This window comes from Chanodichthys erythropterus, chromosome 14 (genome assembly GCF_024489055.1).
Source record: "Chanodichthys erythropterus isolate Z2021 chromosome 14, ASM2448905v1, whole genome shotgun sequence".
In the NCBI taxonomy this organism is placed as follows: Eukaryota; Metazoa; Chordata; class Actinopteri; order Cypriniformes; family Xenocyprididae; genus Chanodichthys; species Chanodichthys erythropterus.
This window is the reverse complement of record NC_090234.1, coordinates 10813224-10835682: the sequence shown is the minus strand read 5'-3', so window position 1 is coordinate 10835682 and position 22459 is coordinate 10813224. Positions and strand designations below refer to the sequence as shown.

Here is a 22459-nt window from a genome sequence, read left to right as displayed (position 1 = left end):
TTGTTGGTTTTTGGTGCTATACTTTCATATGGTATATAAACTATTCATGACGCTTAATTGCTTGGTTTCAAACGGTCTAATTTATGTTTATTGTTAGTTATTGAGTCCTCCCAAAATTCAGATTTATAACAGCCTCTTACCCAGAGTAGTAGGAGTTTTGTTATAAAGTGGCGCCCGAACAGGGATTTATGGAAAACTAACTTAATTTACATTTATAGAATTGGGTTTGAAACTTAGACAAGATAAGTATGGCAAGCCATGATGCTTAGGAGGGGGATGAGTCCGTGCCTGGTTTGGATTTTACATCTGATCCTTTCACCACCCACCGAGAACCACTCAAGGAGCTGATTAATACTTTGATCTTAATCCTTGTGTGCAAAATCCCACAGGATCCACAAGCGATGCCAACAAAGTTCAGGATAGAACAGAAATCCACTTGATCTCTGCTTCCAATGAATTACACCATAATTTCACATACAATGTTCAAGGAGTCCTTCTATAAACACAGATGAACTAACATTAGAAAAACGGCATGATCACAAACACAAACGCAATAGCTATGAAAACACATCAAATAACATCAGAAAACACATTGCTGGAAATACCCTGCACAGATAAAACAAAATAATATCTTACTTCGTTTGAGCAGGAAACCAAAAGTTTCTCAATCAGGACATCTTGACTTGAGACGATGCAGCAGGTAAGCCATGCTTCCCTCTGCTCAAATAAATCTGTCTTCTTCTTCTTCCCTTTTTTTTGGCAGATCGCACCAATTTTGCGCATTACCGCCACCTACTGTGTACTCGATCCAGAGACTCTAACCACTACCCCAATTCCCCCAAAACTCTATACTAAAGCCAGCGCTGCGTGTTCAGCTCCTCCGGCAAAAAAAAAATAAAAAATTATTAATCATATCCTATTAATTAAATCTGTGTTCTCCAAATATTTCATTAACGCTGCTCTGTTATTACTTTTCTGTTCTGGGTTTAACAGGTATCTCAAATTGATTTCCATATCCTCTTTCCTCTGAACCTCTTCTAATAACTTTCCTCTATCATCTTTATACTTATCACAATACATGATAACATGTTCTACCGTTTCATTTTCTCCACACCATTCACACATTCCTGTTGGATGCTTGGACATTAATTTCATTGTTTTATTAAGTCCTGTATGTCCTATTCTCAGTCTGGATAAAATATTTTCCTCTCTTCTACTTCCACCTGAGTACCTACTTTTCCCCACTTTTGGTTGTATTTCATACATATGTCTACCTTTAGTTCCTGTTTCCCACATTTGTTGCCATCTTTGAATTATTTGTTTTTTTAACTATAGTTTTAATTTCATATCTACTGTATGGTATTTCCATTTCTATTCTAGTGTTCTTTAAAGCTTGCTTTGCCAATTTGTCTGCTGCTTCGTTCCCTTTCACCCCCACGTGAGCTGGAACCCACATGAATATTATACTCACCCTTTTCTGCTGTAAAGTATATAATTATTGCAGGATTTCCACTACTAAATCCTGTCTAGTGTCTGACTGTTGTGCTTCAATGCACATGAGAGCAGAACTGGAGTCTGAACAAACCAACAAATCCTTTAATCCTGCCTCATTTATCCATCCTAATGCCATCATTATTGCTATTAATTCGCCTGAAAAAACTGATAACTTATTTGAGATCCTTACCTTTCAAGATATTTGCATTTTTGGAATGACAAATGCTACCCCAACTTGTTCATTATCTGTTTTTTTTTAATGCGTCTGTATATACTTGTGTTTTATGCCCATACTCTTCCACTCTCACCTTAATTGATCTATCTTCCAGAAATTCTTTAATCCAATTATACATTCTACCCCCTACCCCCAAAGTTTTCCAATTTCAACAATAACCCTTCTCTCCATACCATATCATACGCCTTTTCAATGTCAAAGAACACTGCTGACACAATCTCTTTATTGATTAACGCCTTTCTAATATCTGACTCCAGGCATACTACTGGGTCCATCGTTCCTCGTCCCCCCCTAAATCCACTCTGATTTGGTGATAACTTATTTCCTTTTTCCAAATAAAACATTAATCTGTCTGTTATCATTTTTCCATTATTGTACATACATGGGAAGTAAGTGCTATTGGTCTATAGTTTGTTGGAATACTATGATCCTTCCCTGGCTTCCTTATGGGAATAACTATTGCCTCTTTCCAGCTCTTAGGCAATCCATATCCTGTTTAAAAATTCCAATACTACACCCAATGCCTTTTCACTTAGATGTTTTATCATGCTATAGCTCACTCCGTCTTGCCCAGGTGCTGATTCTTTCACTCTTTTTAATGCTCTCTTCAATTCTGTCATTTCGAATGGGACATCCATCACACTATCCATAACTTCCCTTTTGTCTTTTACCGTCGGGTTTCTCTTTAACATTTCTTCCCTTAATCTCTTTCTTTCTTCACACAAATTTCCAGAAGAGTTAACCTTTATAAACACTTCCTGAAACATTATTGCCTTCTCTTCATCTGTTACTGCAAACTTCTCTCCCCTTTTAATCACAGGTACTACAAATTCCTAACTTATTCCTCTCATTTTTTTTAATCATATTCCATATCTCTTCTACTGGAGTACTTCTCCCAATTTCATTACAGAATGATCTCCAAAATCTTAAAGATCATATCTTAAAAATCATAAGAATGATCTTACCACTCTCCTTACCACTGCTTGAGCCACTTATACTTAACTAAATTTTGAAAATTATGTGTGCTTTTCAGTTTCCTAAATGCTTTCCTTTTGTTTCTTATCGCTTCATTGCAGTCTTCATTCCACCATGGAACCATTTTCGACTTCCTAATTCCTTTACCCTTTGGAATATATTTCTCTGCTGCCCCCTTAATTATTGCAATTATCCTATTATTTGTTTCATCTATACAATTTAATTCTATTCTTTCCATTTTACTCAATTCCTCTTCACATTCTCTCATAAATTCCACGCAATTAGCCTTTTCATATATCCATCTCCCTGTAACTCCCTTCTTGTTCCCTTTTCCTTTTCCACTCCCCAGTAAAGTGATCACTAAAGGATAATGATCACTACCCATTGTGCTTTTCCTCAAAATCTCCCATTCCGTTATTCCTTCTAACACTTCTGACACCAATGTTAAATCTAATGCAGACTCTACACCTGAAGTAATATTTACCCTCATTCCACCCCCATCATTGAGACATACTAATTTCCTTACCTCTATTAATTCTTCAACTACCTCTCCATTTACATCCATTACTGTCCCACCCCAAAGTGTATTATGTGCATTAAAGTCACCGCACCAGATAACTCTCTCATTGTCTTGTCCTTCAATTTTTTCCAATTCATTAAATCCTAATTTCTTGCATGGGTTATAAAAATTTATTATAACATACTTCTTCCCTTGGTCCCATATTTCAACTACTACATACTCAATTGTTTTCCCTAGTTCTACTTTCCTATATGGAATACCTACTCTGATAAAAGTAACACAACCCCCTCCATTAACTTCATCTCTATCCCTTCTCACTGTTGTGTAACCTTTTAGAACAAAATCAAGTCCAGGTTTCAGCCAAGATTCCTGAATACAAATCACATCTGGTTTATCTTTCAGTTTATTTATATATCCTTTAAACTCCAATCCATTAGCCAAAAGGCTCCTTGCATTCCACTGCAAAATTAATATCATCCAGATTAATGACCAACCCATGTTTCCTGACTTTGCTGAGACTCCAAAGTTAGTCCATCCCTAACTTTCTCCCATGTGAGCCCTTTTACTCCTAGAAATCTTTCAGCTGCCTTCACAATTATTTGAATCTTCTCTGTTCTTTTTTCTGTCTGAGCAGTGCAATTAATAACTTCTGCCATGAATAACACAAAATTCTTCTTACTCACCCCTAAAACATCTTCCCTGACTTCCCTTACTCCTTCCTCCCTTATTTGAACTCTAGCCTCACTTACATTCTGTCCCCTTTTATTGCCTTCTTCTACCTTCTCTTTACTCCTTCTTTCCACTAGTTTCACTGCTTCCGCATATGACAGATTTGTTTTATCCTTCTCTTTCTGCACCTCTACCGCTTTCTTCCTAACTGCGCAGCCACCATATGCAACACTGTGTGCACCCCCACAGTTACAGCACTTTACCTCAGCACCTTTCTCACATCTCCCATAATCATGTTCCCCTCCACATCTTGCGCATCTCTTTTTTGCCTTGCACACTTTTGCGATATGTCCATATCTTTGGCAGTTATAGCATATCATTGGCGCCTTCACATAAGCTCTTACTGAAAAACTTATATACCCAATTCTGACACGTTCTGGTAACACTTCCTCTTCAAACTTTAACATTACTGATAAACTATCAACTCTACATCCATCTCTATTCGTCTGCAAGCGTCTGACTTCTCCTACTTTCCCTCCCTCAATATTTTTCTTTATCTCTTCTACTAATACCTCTATAGGCACTCCAGATATTACTCCACTTACCCATGTCCTTTCACCTACTGTTTTACAACTTGCTACCTCTTGTTTACACACCTTTTTGATTCTCATTGCTTTTATCCTTTGCTCATCATTAACACATATCATCAACAATGCTCCATCCTGCATTACTTTTGCACTTTTTATCTCCCCTATCAACTTTTTTAACTCAGTTGTCAAAGCAATTGGACTCACCCCTATCATTCCATGACCCTCTCTAAAACGAATCATTAACTTCAGTTCCTCCCTTCTCCTTTCTATCACCCCCTCTTCACTGCTTTCCCCCGAACTACCTGTTGTCACTTCTTTATTATTCTTTTTCCTTTTCCTAGCCCCTACCATTGTGAAAGTTCTTCTCTCCTCTACATTTTCCCCACCTACCTCCATCCCATCTCCTTCTCCTTCCTCTGAATCCTCTATGCATTCCTTTGACTCTGGATCGGCCACGATCTTTTTTATTCGAGACCTAGTCATCTCTCTCTCAAGGAGTACTTTCCCCCAATCTGTCTTCTTCTACTACGTACCTTGATTTATACCTCATACTTGAGTATACTAGCGCCTCCTTTTGGTATGTAGTAAGAAACCATAACAGACTTGTGTCTGTTATAATACCTTTATTTAACCAGGGAAGAAAATCACATTGAGATAGATATCTCATTTACAAGTGAGCCCTGGCCAAGGTAGCAGCACACAATAAACAAAATAAAAACAAACAAAGTAAAATTAGTTATGTGTTTTTCAATGCCAATACCAATATCTAGAGCGTAAATGATGGCTGATATAATAGTGATTCAAAGAAATATATGTACAATTTCATCTTATAGCTGATCATCTTCTTTTGATCATTGTCAGCACTATTCATATATCTCAGCAATTTCTTTGTTTTCAACTACATAATGTAAAAAAGTCATATGAAAGACATAGAAAGAAAAAAAAAGAAAAATGAAATAAACGTTATGCATTTTTGTCACAGTGTGGCTGCATGACGAGTTGTCAAGGAATACGTTCTATAATAATGTTCTAAATTAACGGTCACCTTAAAAAACTCACGACTTGGGCTCAGCTAAAATATAGAGCCACTAGAATATAGATAGCCGTAAAAGCCCCGTTAAGAATTATGAATGACCCCCAGTTAGTGTGTCCTGGCACTGGCTCTGGAACAGATGCTAACAGATGGATTTCTCTAGATATAGACCAATTAAATGTCAATAATCTCAAAATGAACAAAGCATCTGATTAATCATCAAATCAATCAAGATAAATAAATATCTTACCTTCCTGGATCTGGTTCAGATGCTGACCATAGTAAAGATCTCTCTTACAGATTTCAGATTTCTCACCTAAAAACATTTTGAACATTAGAACATTTTGTCATCATTTACTCTCCCTTGTGTTCTCCCTATATGTCTCGCTTTCATTCACTGTTTTTTTGTCTCTCTTTTTTTCATTCATACTGCTCTTTTCCATACAACAAAGTGAATGGGGGCTGTTTGATCCATATGACTTCTGCACTATGTCCTATGTTCAAAGTCTACTGACCCCTTTTGATAGATTTGTGTGACAGCATTCGTTTTCTCTCGTCTTGTCACACAACAAGACTGAATAAGTAGAAGTGCAAAATAAGACTAAGGTAATTCAGCAGAGTGATTTTATTTTAGTAAATTACACTTAAAGGTGCTAAAGAGGATCTTTTCGTCGAGACCAAAGACTGTTACTGAGTTTTTGAAATGAGCGCATGCGTAAGAACAACCCCCCTCCTTCGAAGGAATGCCTCCCAAAACTCGTAAACACTCGTATTGGAACATGAGTGTTTAGCACCGGCATTCACTGTATCGTGTTATTGGATTCATTATGTCGGACTCACTGCAGGTAACTCATAATCTGCAGTTGTTACTCCTGTCTCCGGACAAAAACATTGCATGCAGCGCCTGTGGAGTGTGGAAAGTTACTGGAGCGCGCAGCCGCGCTCGTCTCTCACAAGGAATGTCATGGCAGTGATTGACAAGCCAGAGGGCCAATCCGCGCACGTCTCTCACAAGGAACGTTACGTGATGATCGCGTAAACGATTGGCTGATGTTTTTAAGGCCCTACCTCGTGCACAGATGATGTATATTAATATTATTCCTTTCAGTGCACCTAATAAATAGTCTTTTATCAGTTAGTAAAGACAGTTTCAAGTAATATTGCAAAAATGTATAAAACAAAACATCCTCTTTAGCACCTTTAAATAGCACAGAGCTATTGTTTACATTCAGAAGAATTTGAATTATCATATAAACCACTTCTGTGTAACTTTTATGTCATTTTTGTCATAAAATTTAGTCATTTTTGTACTTGAAAGTCATCACCATCCATGTTCATTGTATTAGTCCAACTCGGATGTTTGATCAAGTTTTCCACATTGTAGGGTTGTGCAGATAGACGATAGTATCGTGATAGTATTGATGATATCACCAATGGCTTATGGCTTTGATGAAATCAAGATGATAATTTGCTTATTTTCACATTAATGTATTAAATTATTATTATTATTATTATTATTATTATTATTATAAGGCAAGTATTATTATTAAATGAATATTAAGACCTACATTTAATTTGCCTTTCCTAATTTCATAATAACATCACCACATAACCACACTTCACTGACACCACTGACAAGCACGTCTGAGGATTGATGACTCCTCAAAATAAGAACGACATCATTGTTTGGCAGCATTTTGTTTTCTTTACATAGCATATTCACAAAACATTTGATGACACCAACAACACTAATAACAATACAATTACAAATTAGCAAGGATGTTTTAAATTGATTAAAAAAGTGATAGGAAAGATTTATTGTTAGAAAAGATTTATATTGTGAACAAATGCTGTTCTTTTTTTTAACATTTTATTCATCAATGAACCTTGAACAAAGTATCATAGGTTCCAAAAAATATTAAAGGTATTCGGTTTTCAGTACGAAAGGTGTCATTTAAGCGACCCTAAAGTAATAATTAACGATTTTTACAACAGAAGTGATTCAATCAAAAAAACAACTTTAGCTCGATAAGAATTTTCCTATTGTCACTGGGAAGCTGCTTTGAAACAATATGTATTGTGAAAAGCACTATATAAACGAAGATGACCTGACTTGAAGAAATTCATATGAAGGAACAATTTGTCTTCAAAATGAATTGTAATCATTTAAGAATAGGCCTTAAGATCAAAAGATATGACTAATGTATGTTCAAAGGTTTGACGTAGAATGTACCTTCTTAATAAAATTATTTAAAAAAAAAAACTTACCAGTTTTTCGTACAGTCACAACCAATGGGTTGGAGTTCTTCATGGCTTTCTGTACATCCTTTTGATAGGCATCAACTTGGCACTGGTACTGTCCTTCTTGTTGCTTGCTGGCTCGTGGCACTGTGAGCAAAAAAACTGTTGCTGACGGCTGTATCTGAACGGATAGCTGATAGTTTCTCTGATCTGCTCCCCAGGAGATTTCTCCAGTGTGGCGTATGGATAAAATATTCCTCTGTACAGTTGAATTGGGGGGCCGAAACATCCAGCGTACACCCAAAGACACTTTAGGCCCTTTGACTGTACATAGTAATTCTACTGAAGAATTTATAGGCACATATGTTGTCCGACTTTTCAAGGTCACCGTCATTAGAGATTCTGAAAAGAAACATCTACAGTGATTATTCATACTCTGGTATCAGTAACATGCAGTAGAAATATAAGTAATGACAAAGAATTGATGTCAGTGTAACAGGATTAGGTGATTGACAGCAGTGTTTGCCTATCAGCGAGTAGTATCTCCTATTTAAAGGCCGATTGGCTGTTACCTGGGATGTGTCAAGTCCGTTTTCCCCCTTTGTTTGCCTGTGTTGATGGTGGCTGTAGGTAAGCGTGCTATGTTTTAATAGGCGGTGTTTTGGAAATTGTTGGTGTGCATAACTTGAGCGCGAGATTTAAAGCGGCCGCAGCCTTAATCGATGCATAGTTAATGATGCCTCAAAATAGGCAGTTAAAAAAATTAATAAAAAAAAAATCTATGGGGTATTTTGAGCTGAAACTTCACAGACACATTCAGGGGACACCTTAGACTTATATTACATCTTGTGAAAGAACGTTCTAGGGCATCTTTAAAGTCGGCATGAAATCAAAATCGACCCTATTTACTTTGTTAGTGCATATTACTAGTCTTGTGGTGAACAATTAATTTGTGCAAGTTAAAACACAGAAAAAAAAATTGTTTGTCGCGGTAATCTTTAATCAAAATCTGAAAAGTTACTTCCAGTCTGGAATGGCATTCCTTCTCTGATGACATCAGTTTGATGGCTTGAGTTGAAAACGCTTAAACCACTCCCCTCCTACTGTTAGTCTGCTATGAGTGAGAGATGGAGAGGAGGAGCGCTAAAGTAAAACTCTGCCCTCTATTAAATATTCCGTTTCACTTGGAAATACGTCACAACACTGGAGAAAAGAAGATCGCAACTTCCGGTTCACATGGACTTTAAGAGCTCGTTGCATAGGGTTAGTATGGTTGTGTGGGCTTACTAAAATAGGCATGATTTCCTGTACCCCATGGTTTTATCGGTGGGCATGACTGTGACAAACCCGTGCCCATAAAGCATTCTATTTGGCGTGATATCCTGATGGAAAGCGTTTTAAACGCAACTATAATTGAGAGTGGGGATGATATTATGATTGTTAACGTCTCCTTTTGTGTTCGCTGTAGGATTCTCCCTCTCGTTCTATGCCGTGATTGCAGTGGTGGACAGTAACTAAGTATTTTTACTTTGTTACTGTACTAAAGTACATTTTTCAAGTATCTGTACTTTACTCGAGTACTTATTTTGAGCAACTTTTACTTTTACTTCACTACATTCCAAAGCATAAGATCATACTTTTTACTCCACTACATTTCATAAAACATATTGTTACTCCTTATTTTAAAATGAAGAAATCGGCACATGCTCAGAGACGCAAAAGCGGCTTCCGATTTGTGCACGAACTGATTATTTTAAAGGGCACCTATTATGCAAAATTCACTTTTACATGGTGTTTGACCATAAATGTGTGTTGGCACTGTGTGAGCAAAACCACCCTAGAATGAGAAAAATCCACCCAGTGGTTTTTTTACAATCTCAATAATTCATAAGCACTGTCTCAGAACGCCCTGTTCTAAGATTGCTCTCACTGTGACGTAGAATTGCGCTAAGCCACACCCACGTGGTTTGATTGACAATCTGGTTTTGGCATAGACTCCGCCCTCGGTGATCTGTCAACCATCCTCCATTGTTTCAAAGACAGCCGGCAATGTCTCCTAAGAAACATAAGTGTTCTGTTGTGGGATGTAATAATGAACATAGTAGTTTTCACTTACTTCCGACATCAGAGCCACTGAAAACGCAGTGGATGGATTTTATTTACGAAGGAAAGGCGTCACTCAAAATTCCAAAATACGTTTATGTTTCCGCGAATCATTTTTTGACTGTTTTGAGAACGAGGGTCAATTCAAAGCAGGTCTTGCTTCAAAGTTAATCCTCAAGTGTGGATCGTTGCCTACTGTTCACGATCCAGCGTCACCTCCAGAAGAAGTAAGTGTATTTGATGTTTTTTGAGCAAATAGTCATTTCAGTCGATGTCAGCCAATTCAATAACAAATGCGTCTAAAGTTGTTGTCATCGTCGTAGAATGTCTGTGTATATAATTTAAACCTTGTTTGTATAGTGTGTATCTAACGTACTTAGCAAACGTTATCACAGTATTTGTGTTTGTAGTTTCAAAAAATTGCACGAACGTTATCACAGTGTGTGTGTGTGTGTGTGTGTGTGTGTGTGTGTGTGTGTGTGTGTGTGTTGCACATCCATAATTGCAAAGGGGACGCGATTAAAACTCTACAAGTACATAAATGTATCAAATAACCATTCAGAGACGTCCTGCTCCATTCTTAATTGTGTTTCTTCTGCCGGAGTCTCTTCATCATCTGGGTCTGATTCCGGTTCAAACATGTACGGCTGAATGCCATACAAAACAGCGGGTCTCTCACTCTCAGGCTGCATTCACACGGGCGCCGGCGTTAACGCTTCTCGTTTACTTTGAATGGGTGACGTCATTCGTTGCCAAACTGAATTGTGGGTTCCGTCGCGTCGCTTCACTCGCGTTGCAAGCGGCAGAAGTTGAAGATTTCTCAACTTTTCAAGCGCCAACGCAGGCGTCATCCAATCAGATCGCCCTATGCAAATACCCTAGAGCAGTCGCAGCCAACTGCGTTCGTGCAACACCGGAAAGTAATGTGATTGGCTGTAATCACTATAACGGTCGCGTCAGCACAAGCTTCAGACACGCCCTCCGTCAAGCGTTGACGCTGACGCCCCGTGTGAATGCAGCATTCTGCTTCTACCGACTGTTTATTGCCATAGGTATGCAAGTTACGCCCTCATCCAAAGGCAGGGCGGGGATATGCAGCTCATTCATATTTAAGGTGGTACACACCAAAACAGCTCTTTTTAAAACAGGCCCCAAAAATGACATTTTCAAATGGTTATAATAAATTAACTGTGGGGTATTTTGTGCTGAAACTTCACAAATACATTCTGGGGACACCCAAGACCAATATTACATCTTGTAAAAAGGGGCATAATAGGTGCCCTTTAAATCATCCTGTTAAATCGGTTCACAAATCACATCAACAATTCATTCGCGAATTGGACTGATCATATTGCAGCTCCTCCTTTTATGCCTCCGGAGCTCCTCCGTGAGAGACTCGAGGCCGGCACGCCTCGCAGGTGACGCTCATTATCACTCGCGTCACCGGCCTCGCGCCGTTCCCTCACGGCTCTCGCCCGCCCTGCTCGTCACAATCTTGCTTCTCATTTTATTCAGAATCGTGCAGCTCTAACACAAATTAAAATAACACATGCACGTTCATCTTCCCCGCTGCTGCAACAATTTTATAAAATGTTATGTATTTAGCCCTATATGTTTAGTCTGTTTTTATATTGTTTGTCAACACAAATTTCATTATATATATATATATATATATATATATATATATATATATATATATATATATATATATATATATATATATATATCCACTAATCTTCCATCCACTGACTAGTGCTGGCTATGTGACAATTCATAATCATTCTGTTACATGCACATGGACTTTCAGTTTGTTTGTTTTCATCTGTCACATGTTCCTTTGCTCTAGTTTCCCACCACAATCAGTATCCATGGACACTAATCCAATTCATCACAGCTGTTTGTCATTTGAGTTAATCAGTCTGTCTATTTAAGTTCCTGTTTCTGTTCAGTTGGTTGTCGGATGTTGTTTGTGTATACTTTGGTGTATGTTCCTGTCCTGTTCCTGTACTTTCCAGGTACTCTCCAGTTGGATTATATAGTAAAAGACTTGTTTTGATCTTATCTCCTCGTCATGTGCTTTATACACCCTTGGTATTGTATCAGAACACCCGACCAAAACAGTAAGCGACGTGTTTATCTGTAGGATTTTCGGTAACACTTTATAATAACGTTCAGTTATAAGTCAATTATGAATTATTAGTAGATGATTAACAAATCATTTACAAAACATGAATATACATTTATAAATGATTGATAAGTGATATACTAACATTTTATGAATGTTTTATAAATTCAGTTATAAGTCATTTATAAATTATTTGTTAATTATGAACAAATCATTTACAAAACATGGCTATACGTTCATAAATGATTAATAAGTGATACGTTAACATTTTATGAATGTCTTATTAGTTCAGTTATGAGACACTTATAAATTATTAGTTAATGATGAACAAATCATTTACAAAACATTGCAATATATTTTCATAAATGATTAATAAGTGTTATGCTAACAATTTACAAATGTGTTGTAAGTTATCTTAATTAAATAAATCAAACAGATCATTAGTTAGATGGTTTATAAGTTATTAGTTAAGATATTATTTATCACTTATAATAACTGAAGTATTTATGACAAAATTGTTTTAGTATCATCTCAATAAACAATTGTTAATCATGAACAAATGTTGAACAAACCATTAGTAAATGATTAGTATATGATTTATTGATGAAGTTGTAAGCTGGTCTGTGTTCAAGAGCACAAACATGCAGGTATGCTAAAGCACTATTTTTAAGAAGAGTAATTTATTTGTTTTGAAGTGGATAAACATTTATAAATGCCTTACAGTCAGGTGATTCCAGTGGATTATATTAAATCCTTTCACTCATCAGCACAGACTTGTGTTCTGTGTGGGGTCTAGTGATGAAGTCATCCTCTGAACCGGATTTACCTTCCACTGAAGCTCATATCAGGTGCACAGAGTTAAACACTCCATGTGTGTCAGAGAAGACTGCTGTCTATACCCTCACCAGTCAGCACTTACACTGCAGTACACACTACAAAGTGTTCAACACCTGTTATAGATGATGTGTAAACGCATGAATAAATCATTTACAAAGCTTTCTGCATCCCCTATTCTAAAGTGTAAACTATTCTTCACTTGTAAATGTGTTACGTATCATTTGTAGACCTTTCTTACCTGTTACAAATTATTTGTATATGTATACAAGTAATTTATAACACTTTCTGCATACCCTATTCTAAAGTGTAAACTATTCATAACTGTGTTACACGTCATTTGCAGATGTTCCTGTTACATGATCCATCTCACTCCATCACCTGAAATTTACATTATTTAAAAAAAACAAAAAAAACAAAACAAAATAAATCAACACTCTGCCACCGTTTAAACCAGCACTTAATCATTTAATTTTTATCTTGTTTTTCATGGAACAGCTCCTCACCATAACATGAAAACGCACCATAAACTGATAATAAACGTAGTCCATTATTTCAAGCATTTTTTTCAAGTCTTCAGAAGCCGTACGATGCCATCCTGTGAGGAAAAGATTCTTATAACGTAATATAACCATTATACATTAATAATCGTATCAATCCGCCGTTTCATAACTTTCAAATTAAAATTGGCGCGTCTAAGAATACGACACAGGTTTGCGGCAGTGACGTCAAACGTCACTCCTTATTGGCTGTCACATGTGATTTGCGACTACCATAGAGTGTTTGTGACATGCCGAATTTGAGTTGCTGTGTTAGATTCAGCGCGACGCTTAAAAGGATGGAAATGCAGATCAGAAGAATGTTTGCAGCAATTAAACACTTTAATTTCATTCTGTTACTCACACAAAATTATGATTTGCTGTCATTTCACTGGTAATGTAGCACACGCGCAGTTTTGTCTGTTCTGTATACTGTTTTTGTAATGTTTTAAATAAATTATTGTGACTAACGTACATTTATCTGCCTGTTACACTGCGTATATTGTCAAAATGGTTATGCTTATGGTTATAGGGTGGAGTAGGGAGCTTAAAATTATTCTTTTTATACAACAGTATATCAACTAAGATAACAGTCACTGTTAATATATCTATATTGCGTTTTTATTTTTGTGAAGTGGCTAAAAAGTGGTCATGTTTAGGTATAAGGCGTGAGTTAGGGGCTCAAAGATATCTATATAATAGTAAAATATATTTGCATAAAAATATTATAATTTTTATTGTGTAAAAATACATAATTTAAATATCGGTGTCACAATCACAGTCAGTTCCTGTCACTTCCTGGACTACATTCCCCATAATCCTCTCTGCCAATCACCTGCACTCACTCCACCAATCACTACACTAATCACCACATCCAGCTGCCATGCATTACCTGGACCATAAAAGACTCACACACTCATCACCTGATCGCGAAGTCTTGTTTTCACTCGTGTTACATTTCTGAGCGTTTCCTTGTATCCTGTTTGTCTATCTGTGATTGATCTTGCTTGATTCCTGTTTTACGACCCATTGCTGCCTGCCTCGATCCTTGCCTGTACCCTGACTACGACTCTGCCTGTTCCTTATTGCTCCTGTTTGTTCCTGTTTGACCCTGCCTGTACGACCACGCTCACTTCTAATAAAACGCTGCATTTGGATCCCTACCTGAGTCCCGCCTTCGTTACAGAAGACTTCGCCCTCTACGATCCAGCAGCTTCCACAAGCGTTTCCAGCCTCAACATGGACCCAGCTATACGTCTCATCCGCCTTCGTCAAGGTAATAGTACCCTGGAGGACCACATTCAGAAGTTTCTGGATATTGCCTATTATGCAGACTGGCCTGACTGTGCACTTATAGACTTTTTCTGCGATGGCATTAATCAACCCCTCCAGGATAAACTTAGACAAGAGGGACCGCGTTCATCACTTACTTGCTTTCTGGATTATGCATTATTGACTGTTGGTTCTCTGTTTACTGTGGGGGTCGCGGAGGAATGCGACACCATGGTAGATCATGTAATGGCCGCCTCGCCAGATGACACTCACAAAATGGCGGTCACCACAATAACAACACCAAGTCAAGTCAGCACTGATCGCCCAGAGCAACGTCACGCCTTCGCTGATCGCCCAGAGCAACGTCACGCCTTCGCTGATCGCCCAGAGCAACGTCACGCCTTCGCTGATCGCCCAGAGCAAAGTCACGTCGCCGCTGATCACCCAGAGTCACGTCAGGTCTCTAGATCAGTCCGGGAGCGGAGAGTGTTGCGTTCCAGTGTGACCGATCCACCGTTGATTTCAGTCCGAGCAGCTGGCATTCCCAAGTCTCCGTCGGCCGCTTCGCTCTCAAGCCCGGTGGCCGCTTCGCTCTCAAACCCGGTGGCCGCTTCGCTCTCAAACCCGGTGGCCGCTTCGCACTCAAGCCCGCCGGCCGCTTCGCACTCAAGCCCGCCGGCCGCTTCGCACTCAAGGCCGCCGGCCGCTTCGCACTCAAGCCCGCCGGCCGCTTCGCACTCAAGCCCGCCGGCCGCTTCGCACTCAAGCTCGCCGGTTTCAGCGCTCTCAAGCTCGCCGGTTTCAGCGCTCTCAAGCTCGCCGGTTTCAGCGCTCTCAAGCTCGCCGGTTTCAACGCTCTCAAGCTCGCCGGTTTCAACGCTCTCAAGCTCGCCGGTTTCAACGCTCTCAAGCTCGCCGGTTGCTATGGACTCTCGTTCGCCTATTGCAGTGGACTTAAGCACCCTGGACGCGATGGACGAAATGGCTGCTTTGCCAGTGCCCACGGGCAAGATGGCCGCCCCTGCGGTGCTCAAGGATGCAGGGGTTGTTTCAGCCATTGAGTCCGCTCCAGCCAGTGAGTCCGCTCCAGCACAGCCTGCTCTCCTGGTCAGTCCTGTCTTGGCCCAGAGGGCTGTTCTCACCTTTTATGTCTTGGCTGTCCTACGTGCTTTGAGGAACTCAAGCTCTATTGCCGTCCCGGAGCAGCCCGAGCCCGCTGCCGTCCCGGAGCAGCCCGAGCCCGCTGCCGTCCCGGAGCAGCCCGAGCCCGCTGCCGTCCCGGAGCAGCCCGAGCCCGCTGCCGTCTCGGAGCTGTCTGCTCTCCTTGATACGGCCACGGAGGCCGTCACCGAGCTGGCCGCTCACCCTGATACGTCTGCCCTGCTGCCGACGCCACCCAAACTCCTTGCCCACGAGCCCGCTACGGACCCCGCTGAAATCCCCAAGAACTTTTTTGGGGGGGGCAGTATACCTAGGGGTGGGGAGCTTGTGGGAGGGGACCCTGCTCGGCCACTGCCGTCATCGGCCTTTGAACTATTCTGGCCATTTATGGACCCTGACCCGCCGTGGTCACCCAAGCCGCCTGACCTGCCGTGGTCACCCAAGCCGCCTGACCTGCCGTGGTCACCCAAGCCGCCTGACCTGCCGTGGTCACCCAAGCCGCCTGACCTGCCGTGGTCACCCAAGCCGCCTGACCTGCCGTGGTCACCCAAGCCGCCTGACCTGCCGTGGTCACCCAAGCCGCCTGACCTGCCGTGGTCACCCAAGCCGCCTGACCTGCCGTGGTCACCCAAGCTGCCTGACCTGCCGTGGCTACCCAGGCCACCTTACCTGCCGTGGCCGCCCGAGCCACCTTACCTGCCGTGGCCGCCCGAGCCACCTGACCCGCCGTGGCTTTCCGACACTCCGGACTCGCCATGGTTGCCCGAGTTCCTGGACCTGCATTGGGGACCCCGTTCCTGTCTGCATGCAGGTCTCCAATGCACCCACCCTCCCTCCCTAGCTGTTCCTTTTACGCCGCGAGGACGCGCCTTCCGGGAGGGGGGCGTTATGTCACAATCACAGTCAGTTCCTGTCACTTCCTGGACTACATTCCCCATAATCCTCTCTGCCAATCACCTGCACTCACTCCACCAATCACTACACTAATCACCACATCCAGCTGCCATGCATTACCTGGACCATAAAAGACTCACACACTCATCACCTGATCGCGAAGTCTTGTTTTCACTCGTGTTACATTTCTGAGCGTTTCCTTGTATCCTGTTTGTCTATCTGTGATTGATCTTGCTTGATTCCTGTTTTACGACCCATTGCTGCCTGCCTCGATCCTTGCCTGTACCCTGACTACGACTCTGCCTGTTCCTTATTGCTCCTGTTTGTTCCTGTTTGACCCTGCCTGTACGACCACGCTCACTTCTAATAAAACGCTGCATTTGGATCCCTACCTGAGTCCCGCCTTCGTTACAATCGGGATTTGTATGGAATTTTATATCCTGTAACTGAAAGGTATACTTTGCATATGGCAAATAAATGGTAAATTTACAAATTGCAGTTTGTACATAATTTATAAAGAAGAGCTGCAAATGATACATATACAAATGTATACATATACAAATAATTTTTAACAGGAAAGAAAGGTCTACAAATGATGTGTAACACATTTATAAGTGATGAATAGTTTACACTTTAGAATAGGGTATGCAGAAAGTGTTATAAATGACTTGTATACATATACAAATATTTGTAACAGGTAAGAAAGGTCTACAAATGATACGTAACACATTTACAAGTGAAGAATAGTTTACACTTTAGAATAGGGGATGCAGAAAGCTTTGTAAATGATTTATTCATGCGTTTACACATCATCTATAACAGGTGTTGAACACTTTGTAGTGTGTACTGCAGTGTAAGTGCTGACTGGTGAGGGTATAGACAGCTGTCTTCTCTGACACACATGGAGTGTTTAACTCTGTGCACCCTTATGTGAGCTTCAGTGGAAGGTAAATCCGGATCAGAGGATGACTTCATCACTAGACCCCACACACTCCACACAGAACACAAGCCTGTGCTGACGAGTGAATGGATTTAATATAATCCACTGGAATCACCAGACTGTAAGGCATTTATAAATGTTTATCCACTTCAAAAAACAAATAAATTACTCTTCTTAAAAATAGTGCTTTAGCATACCTGCATGTTTGTGCTTTTGAACACAGACCAGCTTACAACTTCATCAATAAATCATATACTAATCATTTACTAATGATAATTTACTAATACTCATTAACTAATCACTGATCATTAATTAATAAATTATAAATTACTTATTGCCAAATTAATAAAACATTTATAAAATGTTAGTATATCACTTATTTATCATATATGAATGTATATTCATGTTTTGTAAAGGATTTGTTGAACATTATCTAATAATTTATAAATGACCTATAACTGAATTAATAAAACATTCATAAAATGTTAACATATCACTTATCAATCATTTATGAACATATAATCATGTTTTGTAAATGATTAGTTCATCATTAACTAATAATTTACAAGTGACTTATAACTGAATGTTATTATAAAGTGTTACCGGATTTTCTTTTTGTTTTTTCGTGTTCAGTGTTTTTGTTTCCGTTTTTCACTTCCGCTTACACCATGGACCCTTCCGTTAGACTTATATACCCAGGCGTTGCACTAATGTGCCTTAAGCAGGGAGAAAGCTCCCTCAAGAAACATTTAGCAGAATATCTGGATCTCGCACATCAGACCACCTTCCCGGACTACTGCCTATGCTCGTTCCTGTACGCTGGACAACACCACACGAGCACAGCTGTCCGAGAAGGGTCCTCGAGGGAGCTTCATGTCATATGTGGAGTGAGTGCTGGCGTCCTGTGCATCAGAATTCACCGTCGGAGTTGCCGCCAGCCCCACTCCCCAGCCAGTGCCCAGCCAGAACCACCCAGACGGCGAGGATTTTCGACCTGAGCCCACCGCAGGTAGAACGACTGAGACCGCCGCGATTGAGCCGCCCACGCAAACGAGCGATCGGGGGTCACATCGCCACGGAGCCCGAGCAGCATGAACCTGACCAGGTGTGTGAGCCGGCCTAACCTACCATCGCTGAGGGAGTGTTGGTGGACCTCGAGGGTCTGGAAGAGAGCCCCGCCCACCCCCCCACTACTGAGAGTGAGTTCTGTATGGAAACACTGCTGGACTTAAAGTGTGGAGAGGACATTTTTCTCGCTCCTGTAATGTCTCCTGTTTAGCTGGTCCGGTCCAGCACAACTCTCCCACTTAAACACCAACCCTCCTGTGATTCACTACTGTCTTTGGATTTTTGCTTGGAACTCCAGCCTCTGCCGAGCCCGCTCCAGTCTCCACCGAGCCCGCTCCAGCAGCCCACGAGTACACTTCAGCCTGTTTCTCAGCCCACAACCATCTGTGCCATCCAGTCATCTAAGTCTCCCTTCAGTCCCTCAACACCATCTCCTGTCAGTAGCGTGGTACCATCTCGGGCCTGCCGGGATCCGTCTCCTCCTGGGCACGAGGAGCCCAAAGCTCCGCCTCCAGCTTCGGACGGTCTCGAGCTGCCTCCATCCATCGCCCTGACTCCTGCGCCCGCGCTCCTTCCACCCTCAACCTCGGAGGTGACTATCGGCCTTACGACCACGTCGGACTCCCTCAGAACGTCGGCTCCACCTGGGTCAGACATCACTGCGCCTCCGCTGTGGACCTACGGACCATCCGCTGCTCTCTGGTCCTCCACCCCATCCACTACGGCTTGCTCCGCCCTACCTTAGGCTCCGTCTCCGCCCTCGATCGCTCCAACGCGTCTTCAGACCTCCGGATCCCCTCCTCGATCGACGGAGGTCGTCACTGCAGCTCCGTCGCGGCCGCTTGGATCATCACCATCTCTCCACCACCTCAGCACGTCGACTACGTGGTGGGCTCCATCCTCGCCGTCGTTGACTGCGGTCCTCCCCATGGCGGTCAACAACTACCTTCCATGGCTCCTTCCTCCATCAACGCCGCCGTGGGGCACCATCCTGGCTGTGGTCTGGCTCAACATCCTGCAGCCCCTGTTTCAGGCCAACCACCATACTTCACCACCTCCAGCACCACCCTGGACTCCCCTATTCCGCCTCCTCCGGGTGAGCCGTCCACCTCCTGAACCACTTCCTACATCGTCATCTGCATCCCATCCTCATCTTCCCCTCGCTCTATGGCGCGGGGACGCGCCTTTCTGGGATGGGGCGTAATGTTACATGCACATGGACTTTCAGTTTGTTGTCATCTGTCACATGTTCCTTTGTTCTAGTCAATGTTCTAGTCCTATGTTTCGTGCAGACGAAATCATCGCCATTAATTAAAGGGGACTGCTGGTCTGATTTTTATCGTGCCGTTCTAGTGCCCTGCTTCACAGTTTTGGTTTGTTTGGGAGGCCTGATCAGCTCTTTTTGTTTGTAGAAGAGATTAAACTGGCCTGTCTCCTCCTTTTTTTTTTTTTTTTTTTTTTGAGTTAAATCATTTAACCTTTTGTTGTTTTCTTTGACTGTTAATTCTGCTGATTTTATTTTCTATTTGTTTTATTATCTTTTTCTTTTTGTAATTTGTTTTCTTTTGTTTGAAGTGGGGTTTCAAATGTTTTTTTTTTTTTTTGTGATTTTCAGTGTCTAGTATTTTAAACCATTCCTGTATTAATAAACCTTTGTATTTTTTATACTTTACTCGCATCTTTGGCCTAATTCTATGAGGGAACTGAACCTGTGTGCTTTATTACTCAATTTTTGAGTGGTTTGAGTATTTTCCCTGGGGTTAATCCTTAGGGTGGCGTAGACTTTCTTACTAGTAGTGCTGGGCGGTATACCGGTTCATGCCGAATACCGGTATTTATTTTTGTTATGATATGAATTTTGATGATACCGCAATACCGGTATGTGTCACTTAACCAGCGCTCGGAATGCGGCGCAGCCCGTCACTGTTTCAGAGCGTCCCGTTTCACTGTTGCACTGTAGTGAGAGTACAGCTGAGATCCTATCACAGCCTATGTTAAGTCCGAAACCACCCCCTAAAGCCTCATTCACTATTCCCTACGTTATCCACTTATATTGTTCACTTGAAAGAGTGAATGAAAACGAGTGAGTGAATTCGGACAGCCGTTGTGTGTACATCATCTGTCCACTCGTTATTGCGGTGCAATGTGAGATTGAATGAGTGCACTCAACGTCCACTATGGTTTAATGCCCTATTTGAGGTTATAGGGGGCGATTTCGGATTCAGCCCTATTACCGCAGAGAATTCAAACTACACACGGCGCGCGAGATAGAGCGGTTTCTGCGTGGAGCGCCGTGATGAGGTTATCAACGTTCTCCACATGGATCACATTATATAGACCGGAGAGAGCATGTTTTTTATGGACCTATTTCATATACTCTAGTGCTCTAAACATGAACCAGCAGTGTGTATGCGCACATTTCATCACGTCTTCTTCAAAATTAAATGTAACGTTATGCAAAGGACACTGAACTGTACGTCTGATCACAACCGCGATGTCACGATGGGTTATTCCGCTACACAGAAGACGATGTAAGTTAATAAATAGATTGACAATTCAAAGAAGAATGGACAAAAATGTAACTGCTTGATTAAACTGATTGTTAAACTTACGTGTGTCATTTGTTCAGAGACTGTAGTGCTCTTAAATGTACTGAAAATATCCTTAGACAGTTTGAATGTTCTTCCGCGTTTCTCCCTCGTTTGTTTTTATAAAGGGTTAGATTTTTAAAATGCATAAGGTGCCCTCAACTTTTTTTTCCTATCTCCATGGTCATATTTTAATATTCATGTGTCTGTAATGAGTGTGTCAGGTCTGTGTTTTATTGGTTGTTGTCTCCCCACAGCATCATTTTGTGGGGCTTTGTAAACCTGTAGTGTGGAATTTTTCTACAATATTTACTCATCGTGACAGTAAAACAGGGCATTCTAGTAAATTTACTGCAGGATTTCCTCTCTCAATCAGTAGAAAATGTGGTTAACGCCCAGTCATGCATAGGGAAAAAAAATACCGTCATATACCGTGAAACCGATATAATTTTGAAAAATACCGTGATATAAATTTTTGGTCATACCGCCCAGCACTATTTACTAGTGAACAAAAAACTTGGGCTTGTGTCTCAAAATTGCACTGCCCCGCCACATCAGCATATCTAGACAGTTTCCCTGATCCTGAGAATGTGTGAATATGTAGCAGTCTTACCAACAGAATTAACTGAAATGGCATTTTGCTGAGACTGGGTGTTGGCTTTCGTCATCTTGCCATTGCTCTGTACGGTCCATTCAGACACAACGCACCTGTATTCGCCACTGTCAGATGTTGTAGATGCACCGATCTCCAGTGTAAAGTTTCCAGCTGGAGAATGGAGTGTTTGAACATGTCTGCTCTGATACCTTGTCCCAATATCTTTCATCACTCCCTCATGGGTCAGACTAATGACATCACTGAAGGAATACCCTGAGTCTTTCTTGTGTTGCCATGACACTGATAAAGGACCTTTGAATCCCGACACCGAGCAGGTGACCTGTAGTGTATCTCCCTCAGTCACCACATCCTTCATCACCATGACCACCGTCAGATCACTCTCTGACCAGACAGGCAAATAAACAGGCAACGTCAGTGTCTTGTGATGCATAAAACATATAATTTAATTATTTTATTTGTATATTATTGTGTACATTATAAATAAAACTATATTTTTTTTATTATATGGAAGATGTCCTTGAAAAAAATTAAATAATGATATATTTATAATTATATTTATATC

General features: G+C 41.1%; 1 protein-coding gene across 1 annotated transcript in view; it reads right to left on the bottom strand.

Annotated features, from left to right (window-relative positions):
- Nucleotides 1-22459, bottom strand: part of LOC137036199 (immunoglobulin superfamily member 2-like) — a 46730-nt gene that overhangs the window by 1718 nt on the left and 22553 nt on the right. The window contains exons 5-7 of the mRNA XM_067410232.1: nt 21895-22278; nt 7785-8159; nt 5767-5832 (exon numbers count right to left, since the gene is read on the bottom strand). Of these exons, the coding sequence (XP_067266333.1) occupies nt 5767-5832; nt 7785-8159; nt 21895-22278 (825 nt within the window). The remainder of the gene's footprint in view (nt 1-5766; nt 5833-7784; nt 8160-21894; nt 22279-22459) is intronic.